The sequence below is a fragment of the Sparassis crispa genome (assembly GCF_003851025.1).
Source record: "Sparassis crispa DNA, contig_000002F, whole genome shotgun sequence".
Lineage (NCBI taxonomy): Eukaryota > Fungi > Basidiomycota > Agaricomycetes > Polyporales > Sparassidaceae > Sparassis > Sparassis crispa.
Genome location: NW_020939749.1, coordinates 1,710,870 through 1,733,607, shown reverse-complemented (window position 1 = coordinate 1,733,607; position 22,738 = coordinate 1,710,870). Strand labels below are relative to the sequence as shown.

Here is a 22,738-nt window from a genome sequence, read left to right as displayed (position 1 = left end):
GGGATAACAAGAAGGGAATATTGTCTAGGGGAGGACCTGCTACGTGACGTGTTTGTGGAAAGTAATGAGACCGAATGTGGAGCGATGTGAGTCGCGGAAAGTTCTCGACGTCAGTGCACTCTTGCCAGGCGGACGGGCATAGTTCGACGGAGCCCAGTAGTGAGAATGTTAATTCTTCCACATGTGCACCAGCTGCATGCACCAGCTGCTTTATGAGAACCAGGCTATCTGCCAACGCCAGCCCCTTTATTTCAAGCTTGCGGATACAGACCCTTACCGAAGCTCGAGACAAGCAAGCCATCAATGAACACCCTGAGCTTGGGTCGCACTTCAAGGAATCGACACCAATCGCTCTGGCAGTTGAACTGGTCGCGGGCTCGGGATCGTCTCGCACCGCAAAAAATCGAGTTAGAGCCAGAGTAGAAAGACGGGGGCTTGCGCGCAGCAAATGCAATAGATCCTCCTTGCTTATGATGACACCGTCAAGCCTGAGGAATTTCACCGTCGCAAGTAGCACGGGCAAATTGACCCTGATATCGTGCGACATGTCGGTGGCTGACCAACTCTTGATAGAGAGGTAATTTACGTTCGGAAGGTTCTTGATGCGTGGCGTCTTTTGATTGAATCACCCACTCTGGTCACAAGAGCCGATGGCGAGGTTACGAACGCAAGAACCCAGGTCGGGTGATTCTTTTAGCAGCCCCTCAAAAGTCAAATAGTCTTCAGCATCTTTCAGCGTGACGGTGCGGAAGATGCAGCGGCGTGTTCTCGCACCCCACATGCGGCAGGTCAGGCTGCATGCTATGAGGGTGGGGTCGTCGTCAAAAAAGTGGTCCAGAATGAGATCGACCAATTCCGGGGGCAACGCAAGCCGCAAGGAATGCATCCTCGCACGTCCTATCACACGAGTAGTGAGCCCATCACAAACACAGGGACGAAGCCCATATGGACAACACAGCTTACGATAATGCAATTATTCTGGGACGCTGGACTGAGGATAGCGTGCAAACCTGAGTGCATGCAACCGTGACAAGCCCGGGCCAATTGGAGGCTCGCATCACGTGCATGCGAAGTGTCTGCGAACTTCGCAATTTCGCACCTCTACGGTCTGCATGTTTGCTCGAATACGTCCCTCCTGTAGCGCGAGCCTCAGGCAGTGCGCCCGACGCGCCCTCGCGACGGAGGGCCAATCTATATCTACAGAGCTGCCACCACCTCTCGATTCCTTTCCACCTGTACCTGAAGCCGATCGCCACGCTGACCAGCAAAAGGCGCCAGCTTTCGACGAGGACAAAGCTGGCATAATCGTGCGCCCATGGGACGGCATCCAGTCAATGCCCGAGGTATTTTCACTCATTCGCGGAATCGAGCGCAAGTATGGGAAAATACGCGAATATAGCATTTCACGGGTGAGCGGTGCACATCGTCTCCTTCCTACGGGAGGCGGCAGTGGCGTTTCTAACGCACTGAGGCGCGTTATATCAGGACTATGACTTTCGGTCGCAATATGCTCCATTTTTCTGGGCTCGCTTTGAGGACCCCGCATCATACGAGCGCGTCAGGGATGCGAAAAGGATCACCCAACTGGAAGTTCCTGTCGTAGACACGGACCGCCCTGGTAATGTAGGACTAGACGACCTGCAGGATCTACTCCTGTCGGAGGATTGGCAAGGTCCAGAGGAGCAGGAGTTGGCGGTAGGAGAGGTGGAAGGGCAGGTTAAGACGAGAACGGTGGACGTGAAGATCGAATTCTCCAGTGAGTGAACAACGCTCTTTCGATCTTCGCCCTCGTATCACACTGAGCGTCTACTCGTGTCTCGCCGGTATTCGCTCGACCAGAGTTTGGTTTTTATCTCACATCCGTGAAGCCTGACAAGACGAGCAATGGCGCGTTCCAACAGGCATATCGTTCATGGGGTGGATTCTTCCAACCCACCCCGGATACTCCACCCGAGGCGACCCATTGGATGAGACAGGTTAAAGGCAACTCGACCCGCAGGCCGCGGCAGGTGGAGGAGAGCCCTGCCGAGACGCACAAGGTAGACTCGTTTGGGTCACCTCAACAACTTGAAGGTCATGTGGGGCACGAATTCGATACACAAGCTGAAGCGGATAATCTTGCCTTCACTCGTTCGGCAGCGCGTGCACCACCAGCAAAACCCGCCACACCACCACCTGAACAACCCGCTGCGACATCTTCATCCTGGTCAGACCCTGTCCAATCTGCTAGTGTTATCCCTCCCACAGTTGAGACTGTACCGCCTGTCGTCGAGACATCCGTTCCGCATACCGCTGAGAAGACCGAGGAGCCCAGGGCCCCACCGCAGCTCTCGCGGCGCGAACGCATCCTTGCCCAGGCCCGTGAAAACGCTCGCACGCCACTGCCCTCACAGGCGCAAAAGGCGGAGCAAGCGAAGCTGGAGGAGGCAGAAAAGAAGAAGAAAGCGGAGCGTACGATGCTTTCTGTGAGGGAAAGGCTGTGGAAGATTATGGGCGAGAAGTGGTTCTGAGGCGGTGTGGGACTGCTTGGCGCAGGATACTCTACAACTACTCTACGTATCCAGTCTTTGACATTGCGAATAACAATGCGCAAGAATATTAGGAACCTGATTTCGTCTGTCAGAGAGAAAACGATGATTCACAGCAGTTCTAGTATACATATCACACTTGGACGACAATCTCCCAATCCCTCGTCACGCTCACGCTAGGGTCCTTGATGACTAGCACACTCGCGCCTCCCTCCCTGCCCGCCGCGGCGACGCCCGGCGTAAATTCGAAGCTCAGCTCAGCGCCGCCTTGCACCTTCACGCTCATCGGCTTCGCAGCGAGCCCGAACACGACGACCCGCTCGACCCTCACCCCTGCGATACTCCTCGCAAACTCATTCGCGTTATCATACGTAGCCAGCGCGACCCCATCGACCGCCTCCGCAGGCTTCTGAGAGGCGAGGTTCCTGCTGCTGATGCGCACGCCCTTGCCCGCCTTCTGCGCGCCGAACTCCCGCCAGACGAATTGGCCTTTCTGGTGGGCATACGTCACGCCGTCGTCGAGGTACAGCTCGCCACGCGCCCCACCGCTCTTGTCGAGCGCGACACGCAGGGTGAACGGGTCATGCGCCATGAGCGGCGACGACCGCCGCGGCCGCTCGCGCGTCGGGACGATGGACCCGCCGCTTATGAGCAGCGGCGTTTTGTACAGCTCGGCAGGGATCGTGACGTTCTTGCCCTTCGCTGCACCGTGGTACGCGTAGTGCGTGAAGTAGTCATAATAAACCTAGCGACAGATATCAGCAGGTCATCTCAGGCAAGCACGAACGGAGTGACACGCGCCTGGTCTTCGGGGAGATACACCGAGATCTCTTTAACGCCTTTCTTCACGATGGGCTTGACGAGCAGGCCCGAGGAGCCGACAAAATACTGGTCGTCGACCGCAAAGCCCGCCTCGTCCTTCGGAAACACGACGTAGTGCGGGCGCAGCACGGGCATGCCGGTGACGCTCGCCTCGCGGAACGCGGTGTACCACACCGGCAGCTGGCTGTAGCGGAGGCGCAGAATGCTGCGGAGCATGCTCTTGTACGGCTCGTCGAGCAGGTACGGCTCCCGCCGCTTCGTGTCGATGTGCGCGTGCGCCCGGAAGAAAGGCGAAAACGCGCCGACTTGGTACCACCGCACGAGCATCTCTGGCTCGGGGTTGCCGAAGAACCCACCGACGTCGGCTGGCCCGTCGCGTCAGAGACAGCAACGGTAGAAAAAAAAATACAGACGTACATCCTGCGAAGCTGAAGCCGCCAATGTTGTTCGCGAGAACCATCTTGACACCGACTGCCATGTGCTCCCACGTTCCGAGGTTGTCACCAGTCCACATCGCTCCGAATCGCTGAGAGCCAGCATAGAAGGAGCGAGTGAGCACAAATGGCCTATATGATGGGTCCGTGCGGGCCATGAGGGCTTGGGAAGTGATATTTGGCTGCGACATATCGAGGTCAGCAAGGAGAAGAGAAAATTCTAATAGATACCAACGAGGAGCATTCCGTTGATGTTATGAATGTCGCGGTGCTCCCACCCACCATAGTGGACATTATCTCGGGGCATGCTAATTTCTGGACCGTTAAATACCGAGGGCTAAAACATTAGGTGTAACCATCAGATCAGGCAATCGCTCCGATGGATGGAGAACACCCAGACCTCATTCATGTCGTTCCAGATGTAAGTGTTGACGGTACTTTCTGTCCATGTCCAATGATTGGGGTCTTCCTCGGTTTTGAACAACGACTTCCACCAGTCCCAGCTCGCCGGATTGAAAAAGTCTATCCACGCGCTGCCGCCGCTCCAGCACCAGCCCTCGTATTCACTCTCACCGTTCTTCTGCTTGACGAGCAAACCGAGGTCGCTCGCACTCTGGTAGACAGGGTAGTTGCTCGTGCGCTTCAGGTGCGGGTCGACGATGACGACCATCTGCGCGGAGGATCAGTCGGAATCCAACCTTCCTGATGCTCGAGCTCGAGACGCCCCACGCACCTTACGGCCTATCGCCTCAACGTCCTTCGTCATCTCGACGGGGTCGGGGAAGGTCTTCTTGTCCCAGATGAAGTACTTGTGCTCCTCCGCGTACTCGATGTCGAGCCAGAACACGTCGACGGGTATGTCCGCCTGGTCGAAGCGTCGCTGAACGTCGCGGACATCGTCCGAGCTGATGTAGTTCCACCTGCACTGGTGGTGGCCGAGCGCCCAGTGCGCGGGAAGCGCGGGGGTTCCGGTGAGCCTTGTGTATTGGGCGAACACGTCCGCGGGCGTCGGACCCGGGATGAGGAACACGTCGAGGATGCCTGACTCGGATATCCAGTGTGTCTCTGTCGCGCCGGGGGAGCCGTGCGCGATGTCGATCCACGTCTCGGACGCGATTGCGTCGAAGACGGCCACGGTGGATGCCGTGGAGTGCGCGTGCATCAGCGGGATAGAGCCGTACAACGACATGGGAGAATCCGCAAGGTACTCGAAGACGTCTGTGTTGTAGAGCCGGAAGGGGTCGGAGTAGTAGGCCGATTCGCCGCTCGTAGTGGGGAGCGAAAGACTCGTGGCGTGTTGGGGAATGCCGTAGACGTGCCCGTGGTTAGGGAAAGAGATATCCAGAGATAATGATTCGGGTCCTCAGGCAAATCTTAGAAAAGTGCTCAAGGATTCATATCGGAGCGCACTCACCTTTGGGCTTGGAGTCGGTCCACGAGGAAAACGTTTCTTCCCACCAGCCATCTTCCGTCTCACCTTCGAACCATGCGCGTGCATTAACCTGCTGCATAACAACTTGAGAGCCATCCGAGTCAACACCCTCCTCAGCAATGGCTTCGGTCTTCTCCACGGACTCCTTGGTGCGGAAATGCTCCATGTGGAGGAGACCCTGGCCATTCAGGACTACCTGCTCCTTGCCTTTCCGCAAAAGCGAAACTTTGAGAGGCGAAAACGCGACCACAACTTCGAATTCCTTCTTGTCCCCGTACACAGCTCGAACTTCATTCTTGCCCGCTGTCCACTTGATTTCCCGACTAATTTCGGGCTCTGCCAGCAGCGCCCAGGATGCCGCCTCATCGTAGCGCTTCCTTAGACCTCCCACCTCGTCCATGCGAACGCGGACTACGCCGTCCTTATGTACACGGACGTCTAAGCCGAAGTTGACTTCTGGGTAGATGGACGACTTGACGCCGGCGGTGAAGGACGCCTCCTCTGGTGCAATGGCAATAGTAGATGGGTCCACAGAGTAAGGAGAGCGCCATGTAGACGAGGTTTTTGCTCTAGCGGATAGGGCGCGACCTCTGCGACAGAATGCAGCTTGCGAACATGTTTTGAAGTCTTGTGACTTAACGGCCAACACGGAGGGCAGGGTAATCAGCAACAGCAGCAACGAGCCCAATGCCCGCATGGTATATAGCTGTTCTCTTGGGAATATTGTCAACGCAGACACAGACAGAGACAGAAACAGGGAGCCTCGAGAATGCGTTCAGTTCACTCGGAAGCATTGCTGGCTGAGTGCACGTGTCCGGCAATCTACCCCGCCACACCGGTTAGCGATCGAAAGACGGAAGGATGTTTCACGCGTTTCGACGCGTCGGGGGCTCGTGTTGGTCCCATGCACATTCTCCTGCGACATCTTTCCCGTCAAACAAACGCAGGCGGACATCCTCTACTACTCTTTGCGAGGAAAACATTCTCGACGTGCCGTGCAGCTGCGGATTTCAGGCGTGGCGTGCCGGCGGAGGACAGAGATAGCCACATCAATCTCATGTTCGGTTGCCTGAACGCTGGAACATAAAGGCAGCAACTCGCGCTCGCCAACCCCTCCATTCCAGCATGGCTGCGACGAAATCAGACGCTGATGTGCAAGCCATCCCGACGGTATTCGACCCAGCAACATGCACACGGCGCGGCTTCTGTCCGGTTACCCTCCTCAAGAAGGGTGCAAGCCCAATCGAGAGTCATTCGCTGTACTTTGAACAGCATGGCTCGGGGCCGGAGAAGATGCTCTTCATCATGGGGTGTGTGCGCAATGCTAGAAACTTGTCGATCGCTTCTCATACATACAACATTAGCTTGAATTCGACGTCTTTCACAGGCTATCAGCAGGTCGAATATTTCGGGCGCAAGCCCGAGTACTCTATCCTGGTGTTCGACAACAGAGGTATCGGGAACAGCGGGATTCCGATGGGACCGTACAAGTACGTTTATTAATCTGTTCACCGATGCGGTCACCCCGTGTAACAACCATATTCATGCAGCACGAGTGGGATGTCGGAAGATGCGATTGTGCTCCTGGATTATGTCGGATGGACCGCCAAGCGGGATGTGCATGTGGTTGGAACCTCGTTGGGAGGCATGATCGCTCAGGGTACGATATCGAATCCCTTCGTTTCGTCACCCGTCCAGACCAAATTCCATACAGAGCTTGCTACGCGGATACCTGACCGCATAATTTCCCTAACGCTCGCAGTAACAAGAGCGCGCGGGAAGTCCCTGGCGACCTTACCTTCCGTAAGTGTCCAAACCGCGCTCGCTGACGCGTTCCTCACTGTGCTTCCAGTGCAAGGGCATGTTATCGTTGAGCAGGTACATCCCGGAATGACTCGTCGCATCGATTCATTCAGTCTGACGCTGAGTTCAGAATTTTCATGACTCGCAACCCCTACGACAAAATCCCAATCACTCTCAACATGCTATTCCCCCAAACGTGGCTGGATTCGCCAGCGCCCAACGACTCTGAGGGCCGGACGAACCGGGAGGTCCAAATGGAGGCGAGTCCTCCGCCGGTACAGGTACTTCCATGAACAGACTAAGCCCTCCCCGCAGGTGTATCGCAAGCGCATGCAAGTGACCCCCCCGCAAAAAGCGCTGGGCACACTCTCACAAATGGCGGCGGCGGTCACGCACACGGTCTCGCCGGAGCGACTCCGCACGATCGCGACGTCAATCCCCAAGGTCGTGATCATGGTCGGAGACGAGGACAACGTCGTCGACACAAGCGAGAGCCGCTACATAGCGGAGCACATGCCCAACGCGGAACTCGTGGTGCTCGACGGCACGGGCCATGGGATCGCCATGCAGCGCCCGGTGGAGTTTAACGCAGTGGTGGAGCGGGCGATTCGGGAAGGGAGGGAGAAGCTTGCGCAGGAGCCCGGTGTCGCTGACGAGGGAAACGACGTGACTTGAGACTCAGACAAGTGATGTACGTACCCTGTATTGTATCTGTGTAGACGTATATCTACTCATCGGACAATGATACAAGCACCTTAGATTGAAAATTGGTTGCCTGCCCTGAGAATGGGTATATCGAAGCAGATTGACAACAGCGGTTCAATCGCGTCCTGCCGTAGTTATACCGACGAACCGCTTTCCTCCTTTCCTTCCCAAGCCACAGCTCTGATCGGGCTCCCATCGCACCCCTGCAGATTCAGCGGGAGCAAGCTCACCAACGGCCGCTCCCACCCGCTCTCCACTAGCCGGCCGAGCCCACACAAATTCTCCACGATCACTCCCCCGCTCCCGAGCACGATCCGGTGCACCATCCCCGTGTCCACGCCGGCGGCCCACTCGTCCGGACTGAGCGCGTCCATGCCGATGACGCGCACGCCCATCTCCAGCACGCGGCGCGCCGCATCAGGTTCGAGCCACGGATGGTCGCTGTAGTTCTCCTGCCCATAGAACCGCGACCAGCCGGTGCAGAGGAGGAGCGCGACGCCGGAGCGCATCGCGTGCGCATGCGGAGTGAGGTCCGCCCAGGTGATGGGGGCGTGCGCGGGCTTCGCACGGAGGTCTACGACGAGCGCGGGCGCTGCGGCAAGGAGCTCGAGGTCGAGCGCGTGGATGGGCGCGCCGTCCATGAAGAAGTGGTACGGCGCGTCAAGGTGCGTGCCTGTGTGCGAGCCGAGCGAGAGCGCGTGCACGTTCGCGAACGCCCCGGCGGAGAGCGAGGAGATGAGCTCTGCGTTGTAGATTGGGTGGCCAGGGCAGGCGGGCACGCCTGCAGGGACGAGCGGGTGCGTGAGGTCGATGATCGCGCGCTTTGGGGAGGACATGGGTGGCACAGACGCGGGGGCTGGCGCGACTCTGAGGTCTCCCAAATATTGCGTGGTTTACTTGGGTGAGACGATGAGTATCGATCAGGCGGTATTCATCGTGCATATATGCCACGGCTGACCGGTCCGGACCCGCCATCGCCCACGCTACGGTGAGGAACAGCCTCAACTCGACTTTGAACCCGTGTCGTAGGCGGAATGTATTATCTGATGAGGATTGACTTAGTGGGCCTTTGGATGAAAGCTAGGAAGCGAGGTAAGTCTCCTTGAAGAACACTCACGTTCACGAGGTTCTCAATGAGATGTCACATTCTTCATTGAACACCTCAGAGTCTTGTACTGAGACATAACTTGCCACATAACCTCAGGAAAATCGATAAACCGGCCTCCTGTGATCCGGACACACTACACTCAAGGGTCAAAATCTACAAATCCAGCGTGCAGTGAACAGCACCGAACATAAAAGCAGACGAACACCTCACCTCAAGAGCGCACATGTCTCCACGCAAACGCACGCACAGGCGAGCCGTCGCACCCCTCAAGCTTGAGCGGGACTAGATTAACGATCCACTCTCCCTCCTGGATCGCCTCCAGATGATTCAAGTTCTCCGCAATAATACCCCCCGCACCCAGCACAACCCTATGCGCCGCGAAATCCGCCTCATGGCTCGTCTCGTCCGGACTGAGCGTGTCCACGCCCAGCACCCGTACGCCAGCGTTCACAATCCCCTGTGCGGCACGCTCATCGAGGAAGGGGTGCTCCAAGTACGTCTCCGTCCCCCAGTAGCGCGACCACCCCGTGCGGAGCAGCAGTATTATGCTACCTCCCTCGCCTGAACGCCGGCGCATTTCGCTTTCATACGGCGTGAGGTCCGCCCATACGATCTTCTCCTTTGCACGCTTGGCAGTCAGGTCCACGACGAGCGCAGGCCCGACGAACCGCTCTAAGCCGATCTGGTCTATGCGCGTGCCGTCTGCGATGAAGTGGTACGGGGCATCGACGTGGGTGCCTGTGTGAGAGCCCATGGAGATCGCCTGGACGTTCACGCCGTCCTTTGAGAGAGTGAGGGCAGGGCAGCAGGAGTATTGCGGGTCGCCGGGGTAGACGTGGACGTTTGCATTGAGAGGCTGTGAGAGGTCTACATATTCCTGAGGCCCTGACATAGCACTAGAATAACGCAGTACTTAGGCACTTGGTGGTAGCTGAGGTGAAGTCACAACAAGCCCTGCGTCACATGCGTGGATGTCTGATGCACGTGATTGCGACGCGTCACGTCTCAGTACTTGTTGATAGACAACTGAAACGATCTCAAACTCTGAGTCTATTCAGAAATTGGAGTAGTATTAATGATATAATCAGGCCTTTGTAGGTATAGCTTAGCATGCACGTCCGCGAGCCCGTCAATTGTTCGTATATCAACAGTATCCGTACGCATGAGACTTCTCTGTTAAAGCATAAGGCAATTAACATACAACACCACTACTGAGAGAGAAGGGTGACGCACCAAAGCAAAAGAGGTGCCCCGATAGATCATCTGGAACAGTTCGTTGAACTCGTCGTGGTCTTTGCCTATTCCGTGATCGGCGAGACATCGCACGGCGGCTCTCTTCACCGTCTAGGCGGAAACTCTCAGTTCCCAGCTAATTGCCGAAAGAGAAACTGAAATTGCTCACAGCCTTGTTGGCTTTCTCGACGTCCTCAGGAGACGACGTCTCCAGCACACCACCAGCACGATGCTTCCCATCCACCGTGTGCCCACTTCTTCCTGCAGTCGAGCTTTGTGGCTCGCTGGGCAACGGGGTCAACCTCGCAGGCAGCATCGGCACCTTAAATTCGCCATCCCTCTTTGCCACTCGCGCGTCCCTCCCGAGCGTCCTTACCGACTTCCCCGGTCCAGCACGACTCGGCCCCGACCTAGGCATATGCAGCATAACCTCCCGTGCCCTCTCCAGCGCATCCTCATCATCTTCCAGGGCCCCGTCTGAGGGCCCCTTCCCCTTCGCATGCGACGCTTTGCTCCGCTTGGCGGAGTCTCCAAGTTCGAACCTCAGTCCGGACGGCTCGCGTTTCCGCTTCGCGCCAAATAATGGGGGTGGTTTACGCGGAGTCGGGTCGTCGGGGCGGGGCGGGCGCACTGCTGGAGGGGGCGTCGGGAGGATGCGCGCCGCGAGGAGGTGCAGTGTCGTCGGTGTTGAGGTGGAGGTTGATGGTACGGGTTCGTCGGATGGGTCTTCTGCAGCTTTCAGTTGCCCATAGATCAGGATGTCGGTTGTTCCTACATCGCCTGCCGAAACGTAGGTGATGGACAAGGCATGCAGGACAGGAGGAAACTCACTGCTATCGCTCAGGCTGACACGGATACCATGGTCGGTCTTCCTATTAGCGGATGTGATAGGTATTGAGCAAAGTATGTTCTCAAAGCATATTCTAGTGATTGTAGACAGAGGATGGATGTCTCTGAAGCAAATCACAAAAGGTCAAATCGTGCGGGAGGATCAGCATGGGCTACACACACGCTAACATTGCCGACAAAATCCAGATAGACATTCTTCAGCGTGGTCGTTCCCAAGAAGTGCAGACTTGGCCTTCCTCGCATACTCTCCAGGGCGAGGGCGAGTGGGTTATTGAAGAGATCTGCACCATCGGCAATGGTGGCGGTGAAGCTGAGGCCGTCGAGAAGGAGATGGGAGTCGGGAAGAGAAAGCGCCCCTCGGTACAGCAGACGGTGGGCTGCTGCCATGGGAGCGAGTAAGGCGGAAGCAGTCGCAGGGGTCGGGAAAGTGAACTGCCGTGACCGGACGCGTCGCGACGCGTTATTTATCCATGTTTGCATCACGCGCCAGGGCTGAGTACTGAGTGACAACAGCCTTCCTTTGGCCTTCCTTCGTCCCCAGCTTTTTTCGTGGGCCGTCCTCCCAATACTCGGCATGGGCATGAACATTCACAATGCATGATATTACACCATGTCAGATTGCATTGTGAGTGTTCATGCCCCTTCAGAACTCGTCCCTCTTCAAATTGATATCGCCACTGCACGCATACGACATGTCTAATGCCGCTCCATGTCTACAAGGTCTGAGCGGCTCTTTGGCGTGTCAAGATGAAGGATGATAACGATGCCTGCTTACTGCGTTCGGAGATCTTTATTTGACAGACGAGGACAAATCACTTCGCACTCGTATGCCTGCCCGGTCCAAGCCTTGTTCCCCGTCGATGCGTTACCAGCCGTGGCAGTGTTTGAGCTCGTTGCACAGGGACCGTCGTGTGAGCTGAACTCTTCTCCGTGGCGAATACCTACTGACTACACGTTGATATGACAGTACACCCACATCTCGATGGTGGAGCAGGATGTTGTGCCGCCTCCGGTTCCTTCTCGTCTTGCTCGCGCATCTGCATCTCTGACCATTCATTGATCGCCCTCCACAGATACGATGCGTCGCCTCCTCTTGAATAAATGCAAGTCATAGCGAAGAGGAATACGGCAGGTTTTTCTCTGAAGCGTCCTTGCTCGATACAGTTCCGAATGTATGGATGAGCTCTTCTTCTTTCGTCTCTCTCGAGGACTTTGCCAACTGATTCATTCGTCGGATCGGCTGTGCAAGGACGCCTCTATTGATTCCATCCACTGAACATGTTGCTTTTTGAAGCGTGTAACCGTACTGCATGACTCTTCCCGGCCTCGGTCCGTACTGCGTCACGTTGCATGCATCCTTTGTATATTGTATAGATCGTCTATATAATGTGATGTTGTAAGAACCGTTCTTATGCGCCTATGCAATCGCAAAAGGCAAGCGCTGTGCGCTGTCAAGTTCGATCTACAATGTGCACGAGCCGATACCAGAGCACCGTCCTCCTTTTGCAGCTAGCGAGGGCGTACTAGATCACTGGCGCGAACACATGCACGATTGGCACTGATAACCTGACAATCGCTTTTGTTCGTCCGCTTTTCATCTCAAGCAACCAACGTGGGACTGTCACACTGTATGACTCTACCCCTTTGAGGACTCGCCACTTCCGTTCCAGAACCTGGCTCACCGCTTTTCCTCCTCTTTCTCTTCAACGACCTCCGCAGCGGCTTCACTTTCGTCGTACTCTTCCCATGTCTTCTGATAGCATACCGGCCGTCGTCGACAAGGATGTACGCCCGAGGCCGCATGCTCCACCCAAGTGGAAAATCCCGTACAGCCGCGTCTCGTGGTCGTATCTCAGGAGGAAGGGCGAGCGCGACCGAATCCCGGCAGCCACACCGATCCACCCACGGCCACCGCATTATCATGATTTACTTTTGCGCACCAGATGGAGGCCTGTCGTGGAGGAACCGCGCTCTCCAGACGAGCAGGATTTGAATCCGACGTTGGTGGGAGTCAGAGTTGCAGAGGACGCAATCAGCACTTATGAAGCGGACGTCGGCATGTCTCCTGACAAGAGCGAGGTGCGCGTCGATGTAGAAGTGCCCAAACTTTTCGACGGTGAGCTGGAGGAGCCCAAGCTCGCGATGCTGCAGAAGATATGGGACGATCAGGTGCGGATGCTCCTGGGCGGCGTGCTCGAGCTCCAGCCGTCGCTGTCGCTTTGGGATGGGCTGCCAGACAAGAACCTGTGGGATCTGAACGCCATCGATAGTCCAAGCGTGTTGTCCAGTGTTCCTCGCACTTCACCTGACCTGTTGGACCCCACGGATTCAGAGCTTTCTGTCGATTCCGATCCACTCCCGTCGACACCTAAAGCGACAAAGAAGTCGTATGCCCATGCAGTTTTCAGCGACGGCCGTGAGTCCTCGTCTCCCGACAAAGATCAGGTCTTTTCTCCCCTGCCATCGAAGCCACTGGATGCGTCCGCTCTTTCATTCATCCCCCTACTCTCAACGTCGGTTAACTCCTTCCCCCTTCATTACCCATATTCATCACCCTCACCTTCGCGCTCTCCACACTATTCCTCCCCGTCATATGAATTTGAGTTCCCATCACTGAATTCCAAATCAGCCCCTCGGTCTGGGTCTCGTTCGCTCCCGCCGACGCTTCAGAAGGACGAGAATGGATTCTACAATCAGGTAGACATGTTTGCATCTGCCACGTTGCAGGGACACGCGTCCCGAATGACTACCCGACGACCATCTGCCGCCTTCCTCCCCGCCTTTCTATCCGAAGGCTCTAGCCCTCAGCGTGCACGCCATTCGTCGAAGACACGCGAGCTCGTGGACCGTCTTCGTTCGTCAAACTCACGAGAGAGACCGAGCAAGGGCAGAAGGATGGATTGCAGCCACCGGAGTTCCCTACCTACCGTGAAGGATGCAGTGGAGTCTTCAGAGGACGGGTCGGAGCAAGATAACTCCGAGGCCACCACCTCCAGGGCTGATGTACTATCCGACACTGATGGATGGATTACTAGCATCGTACAAGAAGACGGCAGGCTCGAGTCCACTATGTCGGAGGATGGGTGGATATCAGGCCTGTCTGGTGTTACAGCGACCTCTTCCGCCCACGCGAGGCCTGCGAGCAGTGCGAGCCAGTCAACATCTTCATCCACCTTAGGTGGCCCTTTCTCACCCGCCGCCTCCTTAGACAACTTCAATGTGCCCTGTAGCCCGACCGCGTCACAGGCGTCCACGTTTTACCCTTCGCAGGTCCCGTACGCGCCCTTCGCTCCCACACTCTCCCCGACCAACCCTGCCATGGCGGCGTACATGCAGATGACGATGCACATGCAGGCGCAGCAGCAGTGGCAGATGCGGATACCGGTGGCGCCTCCGAACGTAGGGTTCTCCCCAGCACTCGGCGTCTTTCCTCCTTACGCCCCTTATGCCGTCCCGCCGACGGCTCTCCCGCCGTACCCACTGCAACCGGTGCCCGCGCTTTACGAGGCCCACGCCAAGGGTGCGAGCATGCATGCTCATTGGTGAGCGAGCCGTAGGCGTTGTTTCCTGTGTGTTTGATTGTCGCTGATGTGTGATTGCAGACGGTTGATCGCTTGTGTTCCTTAATTCTGCGCACCTTTTTTTCACCGGACGTCTGTTGTAGTAACTCGTTTTAGGTAGCTATACACGGCTCTGTTACGGACTTTTGTATAGGTTATTCCGATTCATGTCCTTCCGTTCAGATGCCCCTTATTATTACTGTGCTTCTCTACTCATTTGACCTCCGCTTCTTCAGTGCGAGCAGTCTCGTAAGATTGAGTGCAGAAATGTAAAGGGTTTGTCGTAGCCCTCCATTTGAGGATTCACGTCACTGCGGAGACTTCACGAGGTAGCAATATAATAGTCATTCGTCACAGCAGGCAAGATATACAACATCGAAGAGGCCACAGGCTTTAGAAACTTAGAACACGTGCAAATGAAGGAAGAAATTGGCTGTCGAGGATCGGTTTCCGGTCGTCGGTCTGGCTACTTGCGGGTCGGTTGGGCCGACGTCTCGCCTGACTGGGATATGGGGGCAATTTTGTCCACTCGGCGCTGCATCATGTCCACGTCCTCCTCGAAATGCTTGGCATCCGCACAGCCCCCGGTGATGAAAGTCATAGCGGGCGAAGATTTGGGAGATGCCTTACTGGCTTTATCGAAAGCGCGCTTGGGGCGGTCCACCGTGCACCCGACTTGCTTGAATCCAAGATCCAACGTGATCGTCCGCGTAACATTCCCCGGTTTCGTCATTGGAGGATCGACTTGTGCGGGGGGTACTCCCGGAGACGTCAGTGTTGCCTTCGTAGCTGCAACAGCAGTACTACTGTCGATCTTGGGAAGCATGGTTTTTTGCACACACGTCAGTTGTGGCCAAAAATCAACACCAAGGAGACGCCACTTACAGGGCCTCGGCGAGAAGAATCATCGCTCGGGGCCTTAGGTCTGTCGAGCTCCTGCACGCGAGTCAGTTGTCGACGAAGACGAAAGAATTACGATGTGACTTACAAATGCTTTCCGTGGTGTTTCGGCCATGTTGAAACTTGATTCAGGAATACTTGGAGGTGGAGAATGGGGAAGAGAATGAGAATAAGTGCTGGGGTGATTGAGCCTTTATATACCGTGGTGGCACACATTGCCTGAACCGTGGACAATCGTCTGGCTTTGTCTTGCGCAATGCTTCTATGATCGAGCTGCGTCATCACACCCAAACGCCACTGGACACAGAAAATCCTGACAACGGTGGCACACGAGAAGCAACGACGACGGATGCTTCAGATTTGCGCGGACCCATAAGGCACAATGGACGCATAACATGGCTGTAGCTATCTCCACAATGGCTAGTTCAAAAGTCTGTTCGAGTGTACACACCTCGAGTATCGACACAATCATTGCGTGGAAAGCGCACGACAAAGCGATCCACAGATTCCCGCACAAGATGTCTTGCAGGTATACAACATTTTGCCCGGTTGCCCCTGCGCAAATAAAGAAAGATGACCGCCGTGCTTTGTGCAGCACCTACAGCACCTAGTAAGCGGTAGCCCAAAGCCAATATTGAAACCTTGAGTGCCTACGAGTCTACGACTTCAGCGTACTGGACCGAAAATTGCACAGCCTGAGCCAATAAGGTCGTGTAAACTAGCCTGAGAAAATCATGTCTAGGTTTCGCCACAATGATTGCTGCAATCGCCATTGAGGCGTCGGGAAGGTTGCTAACATGAGGCTGCAGCGTGTGAAGAATCGTCCAAATCTGTCGTCGCAACGTACGCGCGGAGTCCGAAACAAAGATTCAAGATGAGTTTGTCACCGTGTGACGCTTTCAAGTTCCACTGGCGGTGCCACGGTGGTCCCGCGACCGAAGCTACATGTTCTTTGCCATTCCATAAACCACTAAATCACGGCTTGTCCATCACAACATCATGATCTCAACGTTCACTACAGGCCAACTTCCACCAACATTCACTAGTCTATATCGTCTTTTTCTCAGGTCCACCGCGAGCTCGGTTCTGAATCATCGCAGCGCCACCCGCCGTCTGAGGATGCTATGGAGACCGACGTTTGAAGGTGCCGCACGAGTGATACACGCTTTGCGGAGTGATTCCCTGGTTCCGAATGAACGCAAGAGGTTACAACGCTGGTATACCACATGGGAGAATAGAGGTGAGCATAACTGTAACTTAGGCTTCTACTTGATCTCAACGTTACCCTCGGGATGCAGTGGATAACACCCTAACCTTGCTATGTATCTCTGCACAGCATCGTGGTCTTTCCCATAGTCTCACGCGAAACATGGACTCGTTGGTGCAATCTCACCTCCGTTACGGGCGACTTAGAGGAGTTCTCTGGCGGAGGTTTTGGAATCCAAAATTAGATCCCAACTCTAGCAATTATCAAGTGAGAAACATAGGCGGTACGCGTTCGAAGAACAAGGCAGATATGAAAGCCTCCAGGGATCAACTCAATGACGGTGTGTTGGCCGCGCTTGGAGAAGTCATTATGATGGCCGAAGGCAAAAGTGGTATCTCGTTGGGCAGAATCCCGAGCATGGATAAAATGGCTGGATACAGCGGAGGCCTATATCGCCATGGAGTCAGTCTCACTTGTGTCGTGTTTGCTGGATGACTGAACTAGCATGTCCAGGCATCCGAGGAAGCTGAACTTGAGTGATCCGCAGTGTTTCCCTGGGAATACTCGATTCGGGATGACTGTTCTTTTAACTCTAGTCCTGTAACAGTGGATGGGGCCGTGTCATTTTTCCCATGATACGGGGTATGGGCCACGAAATTCACCTCTTGACGTGGAATTGGCACTTGCGTTTGCACTCTGTATGTCGTTGGAATCACTGCCCCTTGCCACGCCCCACGCCAGCGTGACATGCCCTTGACAGACTCGCATTCTATGCTGGCTGTTAAGTGCTATGAGGCTTGAGGTGTAATCCCCTTCACGCGCCAGACAGTCAAAACTTTTGACTGTCTGGCGCGTGAAGGGGATTACACCTCAAGACTCAAAAGGCTACCTACCGGCGGCGCTGGTATCCAAGCCCCAAGCAACTATTGACGGTGTGTTTCCTCACTGTATGCGGCATGCATTCTGCAACTCTGACTTGACTCTGATGATCAGCCTGTGCGTTGCTTCGCGTCAACAAGACTTCGGTGTCAATCACCTTCACGGCTCGGTGGTGATCACGTGATAAATGTGTTACCCATACGTGAACGGCGATGCGCTCTCCCACCACTCTCAACGCTTTGCAGATATCATTAGCGCATGACTACGCTTGCTGCATGCCTTGACAGACCATCATGCTTCCCGATGTATTTAACTAGCGGGATGATACCCTCGCATTCGAGCGTTACCACCACACTGGCAGGTGTCGCGTCACGTCAGGAGCAGTTCCTGTGCTTCTAAACTCCATAGAAGTAGAGCTCAACGCGAGTTCCTCCTTGTGCTCGCCCACTTTTCCGTCCTTCTGGGATTTCGGTTTGGTTCGGTCCCGGTCTCTTTTCTTCGCTCTTCTTTCTTCCAACTTTCGGATTTCGTACATTTTCTACATTTCTTCTTTCTCTTTTCGACATTATGAATCCCGCACTCTCCAGGTGTCGCTCTGCCGCTCCTGCTGGACCCCGGCGACGTTCGGAAAAGTCGGGAAAGGTCGCTGCGCGACCTAATCTCTCAGTGGACCTTGGACATACCTCGAGGACAGAAATTGCCTGGAGCATTGTCGATTCTCCTGTACTTGGCAGGATAGAGTTTACCTCTTCAAGATCCTCTGACGTGGTATCTCAGAAGACTGTCGAACCTTCTCCTTCACCAAATTTGAAAGCAGTTGGTTGTCCTCTTTCGTCCTTTGTAAGCCTTACTGAGTTGGCACCTCTAGTTTTCGACTTGCATTATCTCGCCTTTAAATGTTAAGAAGAACCGCCGAAGGGGATTAATCAGTGGCGCGCGCCTTGTGCTTCCTCCTTCCCCTTTACCGCCAGCGACGCCTGGACGTACACCTCAGACTGCCTTGACATTCACGGCGGAATGGGATTCCACGGAGAGAGAATTTTTCTTCTCGCCCGTGTCCGAGGAGCAACCCTCATCCTCCATCAGCCTGAAGGTGTTGTTCAGCCCTGTGCCAGTCGATATCGATGCAGAGTCCCATGGAATCGAATCAACCCGGTGCACACCCCCCGACACTCCATACAGCTCTGCTGATTCAAGATCTTTTCCTTCCGACGACATATTTATTGAGGAACGGAAGGAGTCTATTTCTACCGCCCCCACCTCCGCGGTCGATGGGTCCAGAAGCATCCACCAAGAGTCACCCGTGCCGCCTCGAGTTCCCTTCTACATGTTCGAGACGGAGATGCGACGCTCCATCGCCGTTTCGGAATCCGACGAAGCATATGACAAGACGTGTTTCGAGGGTCTGGATGAGGACGTGTTGTTGCACCCTTGGATGGCGTTCGATTCGTTATGCTGGGGTTCTGCGATTGAGAGGCTACGCGCTTCGCAGCAGGCAGGAGGGTGGGACACTGTACCATGTGCACCCGTTTTCAGCAAACCACTCCCTGATGTCCCGGTTGATCCAATCGGAAGCAAGTTGCTCGGTTCTCGGCAGGTAATACTATCGTGCATCTTAACGCACCTTGTGCTGACCTCGTCCTTGCACGACCCAAGTCGCGCTTTTCCAGGGACAGCTGCACACCCCCACATCGAGTTGGATTTCCGCGTTGCTTCGACGTGTGCAAAGTGTTCGCTGGGGCCTTCCACTTTCGTTAGCCCTTTTCATGACTAGGTTTCCTTATCCGTTGACAACCTTACTCGCGATATACCTCGCATGTACCACTATCTCCTTACCGACGCCGCGCATATCGCATCTTTAACCGTTAACAAGAGCCTTCCGTTGCTGAGTAGTTATAGTCCATGTGCATCACCGAGAATTTCATCGCTTCCACATTGATCCACTGTCGCCTGTACAAACCGAGTTACGTTGATGAGGCAAGCAGATGGGGGCCGGCGGAATGATGAGTACATACAGTGGGTCTCAAAATCGTCGGTATCCTGTATGTACTCTAGATACGGGGCATCAAAGTCATAAACCTAGTCGTCACTACCCGCGCATTATTTAACGCTCTCGCATGGACTGCTCGATACGCGCCATGGCGCTTGCGACATCCTTGCAGAAAGCCTTGTCACCAAGGAGTGTAATAATCCCACCACGCTCAAAGGATTCGCGGGGCCCCGGCTTGAGATGGGTGATATATAGACCTACCCCGCGGCTCTGAAACAAGATGATATGAACATCCCCGGTCGATGTGAACTAAAAGAAAAGTGTACTTTGTAAGTCTCCACTAGTTCGTAGAAAATCTGAGTTGCACTGTCGCACAATGTGGGGTCAGCCAGGGCATCGGGTAACACTCGGGAACATACGAAGCGTCTATGCTATCAACATCTGCAAGATGGAACACGAGAACGCTGGCATTATGCCGAAGCGGCTCATCGGACGGATGATGTTTGTCGTTGCCATAGAGTTCCAATCGACGAAGGCGCTCTTGCAAAGAGAGTTGAGTGTGGGAAGCAATCACAGCCGCGAATTTGGGCCGTTACCTTTCAGCTGTGCCGTGTTGGCTACATTATCATCAGATTTTGTTGATTAAACTCGAGTTGTGTGCGGGGCACCCACCGAAGTCCAAATTTTCACGAATGCGCACAATCAGTGCACCGGCGACATCCTCTTCAGCATCAGGGTTCTCATCAATGGATTTCCACCTGTCCGTACCCGGGATATGGCCCTGTCCAAGACTGAGTGAAACGAACTAGATGCACCATGAAATGTAGTAAGTACCAGAATGGTCATCCGTGTCTTCGATGATCGATGCACGACTAGCAACAGAGAAATGACCAAGCTGACCGCGACCCCAACCTCGACATTCCAGACAACGGTGAAGACGAACGTGAGAGCCATCAAGAGTAAGTCGACCCAACTGCGCAGTCTGGAAACAGAGACAGGACAATCAAAAGTATTCAGATTATGCGATCGCCCCGCAGCATCTACGCATTCACTCACCTCCAATAGAAGATGACGTCGTGAGGCACCTCCGCAAAAAGAGTAAAGACGACGAGGCATATCCTAAGGTCAGCGGGTCATAAGCACTGTCATGCAAATATTGATGAGCGGGCAGAGCGGACTTACACCGATGCAAGAACACATTTCGGCAGGTAGTATAGCCAAGGGAGGAGAAAGAATATTGCAAGGAGAACAATCGCGGAGCACACTAATGAAGACATTTGGGTTCTTGCCCCAACATCGCCGTTAACCCTCGATCTGCCAACTCATTAACAGATAGCCCGACGTGGCAGCCTACACATTACGCACCGAGTGATGGAGCCACCAGCAGGCAAGGTTCCAGGGATGAACGATGCGACAAGATTTCCAGTTCCAAGTGCGACGAGCTCCCTGTTCGGGCTGATGGTGTAACCGTAGAGGGCTGCGTTCTGCTTGGCAGAGACTATACTGTCAAGGAAGCCTATGATAGCACAGAGGCTGAACGTCAAGTCTCAGCATCCCACAAGAGTTGCGTCAACGTGTAGCAGCTTACAGCGCGGTTGACGTGGTTCGCTTCATGTATTTTATTGTGAGCTTGTGAACTGGAAACTGTAAGAGTGACGACCCTGTGTTGATTGGGACACTCCCTAAGATTTCCACACCGGCCTGATCCCAGTCGAACTTGTCTGATAAAACTGTTGGATCACAATTAACGTAAAATCCTAGAGAAATAGGGTCATTCACTTGCTCGTTGAGAGTACAACCACCACAAGCACTTCTGGGAGACGGTATATAAACCAGTAATTCTTGAATGGTCCCTTCATATTTCTCAAGAAGACCAAGACGAACAGCGCGCCAAAGCTGATAATAGTCGTGGCGCGGTGACCATGGGTGAAAACGTTGTTAACGATGAACAACGCCTTGTCCACGGCTGAGTGCAATTCATAATTGTGCTGAATTGCAGAAAGACCCAACATGGGTATGAGTTGTTCTCTGCCACAATATGAGCTAGTCCTTACAGCACCAAAATGATGACTCACATCATGATCACCAGCGCCACGGCAGTGACAAACCCACGTAAGAGCGCCCTACTGAGCACTACGTCCAAGAAACCAAGTCGGAAAAAACCCAAAAGGAAGCTGATTAATCCCATCTATTCCAGCACAGAAAGCAGGATGATGAGATTAAAGAGCATGTGAAAAAGTAGGCATAGTCGCACCTGGAACGTAATTATCGTCGTCACAGCGAGCGCGATCGTATTTCGGTCTAAATGGTGGGAGTGTGGGTCGGAGTGGCAGATTTCGTCAACGGTTTGACCGATTAGAAGAGAGAGAGCCGCTTCTGGCGCGACGTTTAGCTGGCGAGAAGTACCAAGAAGAGCGTATACCATCCCGGGTATAGAAGCCGAGAACTGGCCAGGTAATAATAATGGTCAAGACGCGTTCCAAACACGACTGGAGATAGTTGATTCTGTTTCACGTACCAGGCCAGTAACAGGACTCAGCTTTGCGAGAGAAGTAGCATACGAAACAGACTGAGGAATGAGCATACATGCTACCGTGAGCCCTCCAAGGAAGTCCCCGCCGAATCTGTTGTGCAAGTCAACACATTAACCAGAGATTTGTGATTAATAGCGTCAAGGCTCACAGCGAGAGCGAGTACTGCGGTATCCAGCCAAATGATGGAACGTAATACTTCACCTTCGCCCACGTTGAGTTCCTTCGTGTTGGAGGAAATAACTGGCCTGAAAACGCCTCTCGTAAATGAGAATTTGTTGACAAGACAAAAAATAGACGGCGTAAAGAGGTGTGCGACAGAGTAGATGCAAACAGCTTGGATAGTATCCGCTGACATGCCCGAAGATGTCGATGAATACTCCGAATGAAACAGCGTATATCGCGCAATGCATGCGGGTTGGCACTGACTATTCACTCACCCGTTATCGACGACCTCGTTCCATAGGCTCGCGATGCCTGCTCGACGTCTTCCTCCGCACCACCAAGTAGTGCAACCCGTTCCTCTGTCATGCCCGGTGTTCGAGGAGTCTTGGTTCCACTGGGGGTGCTTGCACCAGAATACATGGCTTTCATAGACGAGGCCGCGGATTGGGAGAAGGTATGATAAGGGGGGGTGCCCTCCGAGTCCGCGTCAGAGCCATGAGGATTATTCATTCCGATGGTTCCGCCGCCGCAACAGACGGAGTTCGGATGAAGAGAAGAGCTCGAAACCCAAGTCTATATAAAGCAAAGGTAC

The 22,738-nt window shown here is 54.5% G+C and overlaps 10 protein-coding genes across 10 annotated transcripts; 5 read left to right on the top strand and 5 right to left on the bottom strand.

Annotated features, from left to right (window-relative positions):
• Window positions 1–1,112: 1,112 nt before the first annotated feature.
• On the top strand, window positions 1,113–2,510 carry SCP_0305850 (hypothetical protein; the record flags this gene model as incomplete). The annotated part of the gene is made up of 3 exons (XM_027755977.1): window positions 1,113–1,409; window positions 1,486–1,756; window positions 1,840–2,510. The coding sequence occupies 3 exons, from the start codon at window positions 1,113–1,115 to the stop codon at window positions 2,508–2,510; spliced, it is 1,239 nt and encodes a 412-aa protein (XP_027611778.1).
• A 151-nt stretch (window positions 2,511–2,661) lies between these two features.
• Window positions 2,662–5,913, bottom strand: SCP_0305840 (Glucosidase 2 subunit alpha; the record flags this gene model as incomplete). The annotated part of the gene is made up of 7 exons (XM_027755976.1): window positions 2,662–3,273; window positions 3,330–3,715; window positions 3,768–3,966; window positions 4,020–4,121; window positions 4,185–4,454; window positions 4,518–5,146; window positions 5,199–5,913. The coding sequence occupies 7 exons, from the start codon at window positions 5,911–5,913 to the stop codon at window positions 2,662–2,664; spliced, it is 2,913 nt and encodes a 970-aa protein (XP_027611777.1).
• A 428-nt stretch (window positions 5,914–6,341) lies between these two features.
• On the top strand, window positions 6,342–6,719 carry SCP_0305830 (hypothetical protein; the record flags this gene model as incomplete). The annotated part of the gene is made up of 1 exon (XM_027755975.1): window positions 6,342–6,719. One exon carries the CDS (start codon window positions 6,342–6,344, stop codon window positions 6,717–6,719), a length of 378 nt encoding a protein of 125 aa, XP_027611776.1.
• A 675-nt stretch (window positions 6,720–7,394) lies between these two features.
• Window positions 7,395–7,694, top strand: SCP_0305820 (hypothetical protein; the record flags this gene model as incomplete). The annotated part of the gene is made up of 1 exon (XM_027755974.1): window positions 7,395–7,694. The coding sequence occupies one exon, from the start codon at window positions 7,395–7,397 to the stop codon at window positions 7,692–7,694; it is 300 nt and encodes a 99-aa protein (XP_027611775.1).
• Window positions 7,695–7,858: 164 nt separating this feature from the next.
• Window positions 7,859–8,560, bottom strand: SCP_0305810 (hypothetical protein; the record flags this gene model as incomplete). The annotated part of the gene is made up of 1 exon (XM_027755973.1): window positions 7,859–8,560. One exon carries the CDS (start codon window positions 8,558–8,560, stop codon window positions 7,859–7,861), a length of 702 nt encoding a protein of 233 aa, XP_027611774.1.
• Window positions 8,561–9,043: 483 nt separating this feature from the next.
• On the bottom strand, window positions 9,044–11,301 carry SCP_0305800 (hypothetical protein; the record flags this gene model as incomplete). The annotated part of the gene is made up of 6 exons (XM_027755972.1): window positions 9,044–9,717; window positions 9,993–10,005; window positions 10,066–10,176; window positions 10,235–10,845; window positions 10,897–11,018; window positions 11,075–11,301. The coding sequence occupies 6 exons, from the start codon at window positions 11,299–11,301 to the stop codon at window positions 9,044–9,046; spliced, it is 1,758 nt and encodes a 585-aa protein (XP_027611773.1).
• Window positions 11,302–12,660: 1,359 nt separating this feature from the next.
• SCP_0305790 (hypothetical protein) lies at window positions 12,661–14,460 on the top strand (the record flags this gene model as incomplete). The annotated part of the gene is made up of 1 exon (XM_027755971.1): window positions 12,661–14,460. The coding sequence occupies one exon, from the start codon at window positions 12,661–12,663 to the stop codon at window positions 14,458–14,460; it is 1,800 nt and encodes a 599-aa protein (XP_027611772.1).
• A 480-nt stretch (window positions 14,461–14,940) lies between these two features.
• Window positions 14,941–15,489, bottom strand: SCP_0305780 (hypothetical protein; the record flags this gene model as incomplete). Its single annotated transcript, XM_027755970.1, has 3 exons — window positions 14,941–15,288; window positions 15,360–15,410; window positions 15,463–15,489. The coding sequence occupies 3 exons, from the start codon at window positions 15,487–15,489 to the stop codon at window positions 14,941–14,943; spliced, it is 426 nt and encodes a 141-aa protein (XP_027611771.1).
• Window positions 15,490–18,787: 3,298 nt separating this feature from the next.
• SCP_0305770 (hypothetical protein) lies at window positions 18,788–19,234 on the top strand (the record flags this gene model as incomplete). Its single annotated transcript, XM_027755969.1, has 1 exon — window positions 18,788–19,234. The coding sequence occupies one exon, from the start codon at window positions 18,788–18,790 to the stop codon at window positions 19,232–19,234; it is 447 nt and encodes a 148-aa protein (XP_027611770.1).
• Window positions 19,235–19,564: 330 nt separating this feature from the next.
• Window positions 19,565–22,656, bottom strand: SCP_0305760 (Putative sulfate transporter; the record flags this gene model as incomplete). The annotated part of the gene is made up of 16 exons (XM_027755968.1): window positions 19,565–19,720; window positions 19,777–19,816; window positions 19,870–19,990; window positions 20,047–20,067; window positions 20,123–20,231; window positions 20,285–20,432; window positions 20,507–20,569; window positions 20,633–20,764; window positions 20,816–20,983; window positions 21,039–21,180; window positions 21,234–21,478; window positions 21,526–21,638; window positions 21,705–21,896; window positions 21,969–22,074; window positions 22,133–22,229; window positions 22,422–22,656. The coding sequence occupies 16 exons, from the start codon at window positions 22,654–22,656 to the stop codon at window positions 19,565–19,567; spliced, it is 2,088 nt and encodes a 695-aa protein (XP_027611769.1).
• Window positions 22,657–22,738: the final 82 nt, after the last annotated feature.